Source organism: Dipodomys spectabilis, unplaced genomic scaffold, assembly GCF_019054845.1.
Source record: "Dipodomys spectabilis isolate Male_0828 unplaced genomic scaffold, ASM1905484v1 ptg000180l, whole genome shotgun sequence".
NCBI classification, from domain to species: Eukaryota; Metazoa; Chordata; class Mammalia; order Rodentia; family Heteromyidae; genus Dipodomys; species Dipodomys spectabilis.
In genome coordinates this window covers 1,682,227-1,690,887 of record NW_024870857.1, presented here as the reverse complement: position 1 = coordinate 1,690,887, position 8,661 = coordinate 1,682,227, and the positions used below count along the sequence as shown (strand labels likewise).

Below are 8,661 nucleotides of genomic sequence, written 5' to 3'. Positions count from 1 at the left end.
GGCTCAAAGTATGTACTGTAATTGTATTAGTATTAATTTCTATTACATACGATTCTAAGTGTCAGAGGCTCAGGATAAAGATTTTCATTGTAATGATAAAACCAAAACAAAGGTACTGAAAGGCTGGAAACAATGAAACCAAATGGGGGAACTGCTTTCCAAATACAATTGACACGCCCCGCGCTGGGCTAGGACCCGCCCAGTGCTCATTAAATATGGCAGCCAGCTGGGCTGCCCTACTGCGGTTGCGCACGTTAAAACTCCTCCTAGCAGCTCCTCCTTCGCCGCCGTTCCCCAGCCCGCCCCCCTCCGCCGTCGCCTCGCCTTTCCCGCTCCCTCCCCGCCAGCGGGGCGGAGGTGCCTTGTGAGGGCCTTGCATGGCGCGCATGCTCAGACACTGGCAGGGCTGAGCTGATTCTTGTGAGGCGCCTGTCACATGAGCCTCGCGCCAGCCCCACTCCCCCTCCTCCGCGACTGGGTTGTGTGAATGAAGCTCTGCCGGCTACGTGGGGCGCTAACTCAACTTGGTGTCTCGGACGCCAGAGCCGATCGAGCGCGCCTGCCCACCGGCGGGTGGACACGGGTTCCACAGCTCCTGACCTCGGTGACAGGTAATGGGTTGTCCCTTCCCCAACAGGTCCTTTGAGGGCCCACTGCCCCCCTGGCCCCCGCCCCTCCCCGGGAGCACCGTGGAAACACCGCGATTATGGGGAAACATCTCCCCTACTGGCTTGGCTCCCTCAAGGAGATGGGGGTTCTCCCCCCTCCTTGTCTGGCTGCCACTGCCTGGCACTCGGAGGAGGTAGACTGGCTCGTTCTAGCCGGTGCGGGGCGGCATCTTCCCCGAGAGCCCAGCCCTGTTTGCTGAGAAGGGTCCTTGGGCTGCCGGAGCAAAGTTTCTTGGCAGAGCAGCGCCAAAGCCGCCCCGCTTTTGAATCGGGGAGGTTCGCAGCCAGCGGCGTCCGCTTTCCAGGACAGGGCTAGGGTAGCATTGGCTAGTGGAGCTAAGCAGAGGCCCGGTTCTTGTCTGCCCTGGATTTACCGCACCGTTTCTGTGGTTCTTCGCAAAGTCAAACCCTTGACTCTCGGAAAAAGTAGTGGCTGGCGCGTTTTGCTTTGGCCACTAACGCGCCTAGTTGGTTCTCTCCAGACTTTTACAACCTTGTGTTTTGGAACCCCCTTTCACCACTAAGCTTTACCTTTTACTTTCATACGCGTTTAACCTTCGTTAATATTTCAGAGCAAATCAATTGCCCGGAGTTCCAGGTGAAGTTGTGTGCCTGCCCTGGTGATAACGTCAGTGGAAGCTATCCAGAGTAAATGAGGGAAATTCAGAAATTGGAGCATTAAAAGCCAGTAAGCGATCGCTGTATATGAATTTCACATATTTATTAACAAACTCTCTGGGTAGAACTTCAGAAATGTTATATTTCTCCTAGTCCCAGGAGCCAGACATCAGTACTTGTCAATTGCAATCGAAATAAAAGAAGGGGGAAAAGTAAACCAAAACAAACTGTGGCTAGTTTCTGATAAGTAATCAGAACGCTTTTCCCTGGTGAATTCAGCATGGGAGTTTCTTTTTTCCTTCTTTGCGCGCGCGCCTGTGTGTGTGTGTGTGTGTGTGTGTGTGTGTGTATCTGTATCTATATCTGTATCTATATGTGTACTAGGGCTTGAATTTAACTGGACTTGAGCGCTGTCCTTTACCTTTTTCCTCCCAGGGCTGGAGCTCTACAGTGTGAGTCACGGGTGACTTTTTTATATAATTAATTGGAAATAAGAATCTCATCAATTTTTCTACTCTGGCTAGCTTTGAACTCCCTTTCTCAGAACTGAGCCTTCTGAGTGGTAGGATTACAGGCATGAGCCACCACTGAAGGGCTTGGGAGATTTTTAAAATTTATAGTTTTCTCAGATTTTTGAACTTTCCCTTATCCAAAAGCACCGGCATTTTTCCTATTGGCATTTTGGGGACTGGTGTGCACATGAACTATTTTTTGTCTTTTAGAGGAAAATGGCTATTAAAAAGAGCCAACATGATTCTCAAGTTAGTATTAGCCTTCAGCCTTTAGGCTTTAGCTTTTTACACATTAGAGGTAGAGGAGCGGATTGTATATTGTATAAAATCTATGGAAATAGCAGCCTATTTTGCTGTTTACCAAGTCAGACAAGTGAGGACCTTTTTTGAGGAAAACAAAACAACAGATTGGCTTGCTAACTTTTTCCCCTCCTTTCTGGGGAATAGTTGGCCATAGAGAAATTAAGACTCATTACTAAAAGGCCCTGCCCCATATCTTGTGTGTGTGTGTGTGTGTGTGTGTGTGTGTGTGTGTGTGTGTGTGTGTGTGTGAGTGTGAATAATGCTATGATGGAGGAAAATCTGAACAGACCCTGAGTGGTTTAGTAGCCTTAGATCCCATCCTTTCGATCCAATCATATTTTCATATGGCTGACTCTGCTTCACTAAGAGTAAAGCTAAAAATGGTGAGTTCATCCTGGCTTTGTGGGGCTTTGTTCTGAAGGCTCTTGAGCTACATAAATAAATTTGTTATGTTTTTCTCGTTGAAAAAATTAATACATTTAGGAAATGAAGGTGTGGCTCAAGTGATAGAGCACTAGCTTTGAGCAGAAAAAGCCAAACAAGAGTGTGCAAGGCCATGAGGTTGAGCCCCAGAATTATCTCTCACACACAAAAAGTCAATACATTTAAATAAAAAAAAAAGAAAAACAGACTGGACTTAGCCTGTAAAAAAGACCAAATTATTAAATGATTAATATTGATTCATTGAACCAAGTGTAATGTATTAAACTTCCAAATAAGACTAAGTACAGTTGTCACACTTCATTTTTTTGCTCCTATTCCTAGTTTCTTTCAACCTATTGCAAATAGTATTATCCTAAGACAGGATGTGAAGTTAAAAAAATGGGAATTACCGGAATCAATGTGATTTTTCTTAAATGGGCATTCCACCTTTACAGTTTTCTTTTTCCTTGGTCCATTTCCCCCTTTTTTATAAAAACAATATATGCTCACTCTAGGAAATCTGCAACTTGGAGGATAGTATATTGAAGTATAGAGGATGAAACACCACCTCCAGGGCATATGTCATCATTTTTCACTTTTAAAAATTGTCATCCTTCCTTTCTTTTTATTTTCCTATGCAACATCTATTTTAAGACTTTATCCACAAAAAATGTTGCTGTCTTTTTCCCTATTTTGTAATGTGAAGTTGGCTGACTTACCGATTGAGGAAGAGATTGGCTATTAATGCTGCACTTGGTTCTCCAGATCATAGAACCTTGAGATAGGAAAGATACCACCGTCAGCTCATTGGACCACTCAGCCTTAAAATTCTCAACCCCATTTACTGAAGCACCAGTGATTCCCACAGAATCTCACAGAACGGCGTGGCAGCATTAACTAATGATAGAGCTCTGAGTCTCTTTCTTCACCAATACCTTGCTGCTTAGAGGGGAAACTTGAAACTGTTCATGTCTGCCTATCTCCAAAAGAAGGGTTCAAAGAGGGACAGGGAATAATTTTCAAACATTTAATTTTTTTTCTTTTTAGATATTTCTTTTTCTGTTTAAATTTTCAGGTTTGGGGCCCTGGTGTCTTGCAGAACATAGGACCACACAGCTGTGTTTCCATCCACACACCATTGTCTTGGGGAGGTGGGGAGCTCCAGGAAGCATTGAACCAGTGACCCCAGCACAGGAGAAGATAAGTTCAAGATGGCCATGTGGCAGGGTAAGAATTAGCACTTATTCCTCTAGCTGGTTTTTCCTTTTATTCTGTCCTCCATCCCCACCCAACCCCCCAAGCCAGTGGCAGGCAGCCAGCTGTTTCTTTAATTTAACCCTTTGTCTTTGTAAAGACAAAGAACATTAGTTTAAAAGAAGCTACTGCTAGCTAGAAGTTCAATCTTTTTTCTAGTGGAGGTTAGCAAGGAATTAAAGAAAATGACATGCCAGAAGCATGTAAAAGGATTTCCTTCATTTAAACTTGTGCTTGCTGGGGGTCGGGAAGGTAGATGCGGAATAAGGAGATTTTTTCTATTTGTATTTTTCATATGTTTTCCAACAAATTTGTGTCATAAGATTCTTAAAGGTGGGAGTGACAGATGTTGGTGCCTTGGTGGCTTCCCAAAGAAGACTACCTTGGGGTTTAGACAGTTTGAAAAAGCACATTTAATGTTCTAATGTTTATATTTGGTGACAGAGGGAAAATGTGTATTTTAACAATACAAACTACTTGAGAGCCAAGCTTACCAGTGTCTTGGCATCTCTTGTAAATCTGTGAATTTCTAGCACATGCAAACTTATTTTTTTAGAGGGGTTGAGGATCAACTCTTTCAAGAGACTATCAGAATCTTGAGGAGTGCATGGGATTTTTATGTTCAGCACATGGGAAAGTGGGCTTAAGAAATGTAGACAAATACTACTGAAACTGGTTTGTGACTCACAAAAGGTTAAAGGCTGCTTGAATGGAGTAGAGTGAAATAGCTTGGATATCTATAAATATTCAACAACTGGGTTTGGTGTTGGTCTAATGTATCTTTTAAAAATGTTTGATTGTGCATGTTATAGTTTAAAAAATGTAAGTACACAAATATAACAGTTATGATGTATAGGGATTGACAATTTAAAGACATTTGTTGAAATGAGATTTGGCTTGTATATCAGCTTTAATGACCATGATAGGCATTTATTAAGAGAAGTTTAAGCTGTTTCCTTGTAATCCTAGTTACTTAGGAGGCTGAGATCCTGAAGATCCTGGTTCGAAGCCAGCCCATGTAGACAAATCTGAGAGATTCCTATTTCCAATTAGCCACTAAAAAGCTGTTACTAAAAAGTATAGTTCAGGACTGGAATATGGCTTAGTGGTAGAGTGCTTGCCTAGCATACATGAAGCCCTGGGTTGGATTCCTCAGTACCACATAAACAGAAAAAGCCAGAAATGGCTCTGTGGCTCAAGCAGTAGAGTGTTATCCTTGAGCAAAAGAAGCTCAGGGACAGTGCCCAGGCCCTGAGTTCAAGCCCCAGGACTGGCAAAAACAGTGTAGTTCAAGTGGCAGAGTGCCAGCCTTGGGGGAAAAAAAAGCCAAGCAAGAGCACAAGGTCCTGAATTCAAGCCCTAGTACTGACCAAAAAAAGAGAAAGAGAAGTTTAGATATTCTCACATAAATCCTGAGACATTCTTTCACTCAATAAACAGTATACAGAGATATGAATAAGAAGCAGGACCTTGGAGGGTTCCTTATTGTCTGGGAAAGGCAGACATAGGAATAAACAATTGTGTAGCATTGGATAAGTTTTACAATAGGGAGATGGAAGTCTAGAAAAAAGCATGATGAACTTCAAGTTCTGAGCTGATCTGAAAATAAATGAGTAGCTAAGTGTGGCAGTTTATGTCTACAGCCCTAGCACCAGGGGCTTCACAGGAGGCTAGAAAGTTTGAGAGTAGCCTAGTGAATTCCAGGCTAGCCTGAGCTAGATAGGCAGATCCTGTTAAAAAGAAAAGACAGAGAGGGAGAGAGAGAAGGGAGAGTGGGGTAATGAAGAGATAAAGACAGAGAGACAGAGCGTGAAAGAGCAAGAGAGAGCAAGAGAGAGCAAGAGAGAGCTAGAGAGCGAAAGAGCGAGTGTGTGAGAGAGAGAGAGCGAGAGAGAGCGAGAGAGAGAGAGAGAGAGAGAGAGATAGAGAGAGAGAGAGAGAGAGAGAGAGATTGACCAGATGGGCAAATGAGAGTGTTGCATTCTGGGCAGACAGAGCAGCACTGTTTGGGAACTTCCAAGTTGCTTTGTTTGCCTTGTGTGAAATGTATGGGGGCATGACCTCAGATGAAGCAAGGAAGGTAGTCAGAGACCAGAAAAGAAAGAACCTGTATGTTCTAGGAAGGATTTTATACTTTATACTGGAGACAAAGATTCTAAACAAGGAAGTCACACAAGGCAGATTTCGTTTTTTAGAAAGATTACTTTGGCAGCAGGGCTGACTGTGGTGTTGGAGTTGGAGACAATGAAAGCCTGGATTCATTCAGGAGGTGTCTGGAATCGTGGTTTCAGGGTGAGATGACAAGGATCTGAAAAGAAGCTGGGGCAATGAGGTTAGAGAGAATGAGGTGAGCTCTAGAAGGGTCTGTGACTGCTATGATTGATAGCCAATTTAGGCCTGGGGGCTAGTAGTATCATTCTCTGGGATGGGGAGTATCATGATAGAAGCTAGTGTTCTGTGCTTTGCTTTGACTAGCTAAAGTTGAGATGCCTTTGGGCTGTAGGGTCGATATTTCAAAGGCAAATTTGAAATATGGAACTGGAGTTTGTGCAGGTGGGGATCTAAAGATTTGTTCCTAAAAATGACTAAATAGCTGGCTTTATTTTTCTCTGTATTATGTGTAAATGTCATTAGTCATTAATGATTTACTTATTTTATAATAAAAACATTTTAATATTCAACAATTCCTTTTTTTTTTAGCTGGTTCTGGGGCTTGAACTCTGGGCCTAGGCACTATCCCTCAGTTTTTGTGCTCAAGGTTTAGTGGTCTATCACGTGAACCACAGTTCTGCTTCTGGCTTTTTAGTGATTAATTAGAAATAAGATTCTCACAAAAGCCGAGCTGTAATTAAACCTGTAATCCTAGCTATTCAGAAGGCTGAGATCAGGCTGGGAAGGTGGCTCAGTGGTAGAGCGCCTGCCTTGCATGCATGAGGCCCTGGGTTCGATTCCCCAGCACCACATAAGCAAAAAGAAAAAAAAGCCAGAAGTGGCTCTGTGGCTCAAGTGGTAGAGCACTAGCCTTGAGCTGAAGAGCTGAGGGACAGCGCCCAGGCCCAGAGTTCAGGCCCCACGACTGGACCTAAAAAAAGAAAGAAAAAAGCCAGAAGTGGTGCTGTGGCTCAAGTGGTAGAGCGCTAGCCTTGAGCTGAAGAGTTGAGGGCCAGCGCCCAGGCCCAGAGTTCAGGCCCCATGACTGGACACCCCCCCCCCCCAAAAAAAAAAGAAAATAAAGACTTGGAGAAAATTTATTTAGAAAAAAAAAGAAGGCTGAGATCTGAGGATCATGGTTCAAAGCCAGCCTGGGAAGTCAAGACCATGAGACTCTTATCTCCAATAAAAACCACTAGAAAACTGGAAGTGGTGCTGTGCCCAGGCCCAGAGTTCAAGCCTCATGACCGACAAAAAAAAAAAAAAAGATTCTCACAGACTTTCCTGCTCTGGCTGGTTTGAACCGCAGTCATCAGGTCTCAGCTTCCTGAGTAGCTAAGATTATAGGTGTGAGCTACTGGCGCCTGACTTGTTCAACAATTTTTTTTTTATATATTTTTTTAAAATTTTATTTTATTTTATTTGAGTGTTCAACAATTCTTAATAAAAGTTTAACAACATTTTCCTAATTAATAATATATGTTTTTTGCGTACCACTCATGGGGCTTGAACTCAAGGCCTGAGTGCTGTCCCTGAGCTTCTTTTGCTCAAGGCTAACATTCTACCACTTGATCCTAAGCTCCAATTCCAGCTTTTTGGTAGTTCATTGGAGATAAGAGTCTCACAGACTTTCCTGCCTGGGCTGGCTTTGAACTGCAATGTTTAGATCTCAGCCTCCTGAGAAGCTGGAATTACCTGTGTGAGCCACCGGTGCCTGGCTTAAATAAAATATCTTATATGTTCAAGTTGAAATCTGATTTGCTTCAAATTAGACTGAAGTAAAACCTCAGATTTTGAACATTAGTGGAGATGGAAATGCTCTCACACAAGTAAGCTCTTTGAGTTACTACAGCTTATCTGCTGTTTTGGCCAGCTTTTGAAGGGAAAGCATAGTGTGATGATAGTTTGGAAGGTAGTAGGGTCTAATTATTAGACCACAGTTTTAGACTCTAATAGTTAGCAATGTGGGTGTGAATCCAACTCTGATGATGGTTTTGTTACTTGGTAGCTGGGAGGGAGGCTTTGAGTAAGTCACAAATCCTTAGTGTCTCAGTTTATAAAATGGGGATAATAATAGAACTTATAGGATTCTTGTGGAGATTAAGTTAATATATACAAAGCACTTGGAACAAAGTACTATAAAATGGATGCTTTTACTATAACTAGAACATATTTTGAATAGTGTTTAGTGTGTAAAAATGCTCAGTAAACTTTAGTGATCACGGTTATTCCCACTATTCCTACCCTTCAGCCTGGGTAGGAATCTCAGGTTGTCCCGGAAGCCCTGCCCTATGGTAGTCTGTTTGGGTTTTCAAGTAGAAGTTTAGCTCTGAAGAGATACATCTAGCTCAACCCTAGAGTTTAAGTAGTATGTCCAAGGTTGGTCAGATAGGTAGTCATGGACTAAAACCTAGGTGACAGGACTAAGCCCAGGATTCCTGATTCTCTATTCTACTGTTCTTTCTATTGGTTCATGGAAAAAGGAATGTGTAGTCTGTTCTCAGCTAGAGGAAGCTTCTGAACCAGGCTTTGGAGGCATTAGTTGAGAAATTATAAAAGCTAAAGGAATCCAAATCTTTCTAGTTTCTTCGGTCTTTGCTGTTTTGTTCCTTCATGGAGAATTTGGTCATATACCTCTTCAACAGGGGAAATGTTATTTATTTTGATTTGACTCGATGGACATCTCTCATATATTTTCTGGCCATCATAAATTGAGTGTATAGGGCACATTT

At 42.7% G+C, this 8,661-nt stretch overlaps 1 protein-coding gene and 1 non-coding gene across 3 annotated transcripts in view; both read left to right on the top strand.

Annotated features, from left to right (window-relative positions):
- The first annotated feature begins 418 nt into the window (after positions 1–418).
- Clcn5 (chloride voltage-gated channel 5) overlaps positions 419–8,661 on the top strand; it is a 201,622-nt gene continuing 193,379 nt past the window's right edge. The window contains exons 1-3 of one of the 2 annotated variants that reach the window (XM_042695262.1): positions 419–611; positions 1,241–1,356; positions 3,600–3,751. In XM_042695262.1, the coding sequence (XP_042551196.1) occupies positions 3,736–3,751 (16 nt within the window). In that variant the 5' untranslated portion in view covers positions 419–611; positions 1,241–1,356; positions 3,600–3,735. The remainder of the gene's footprint in view (positions 612–1,240; positions 1,357–3,599; positions 3,752–8,661) is intronic. The other variant, XM_042695261.1, reaches the window with a different exon arrangement.
- On the top strand, positions 6,675–6,739 carry Trnaa-ugc. The gene has a single exon. It is a non-coding gene; the product is annotated as a tRNA-Ala (tRNA).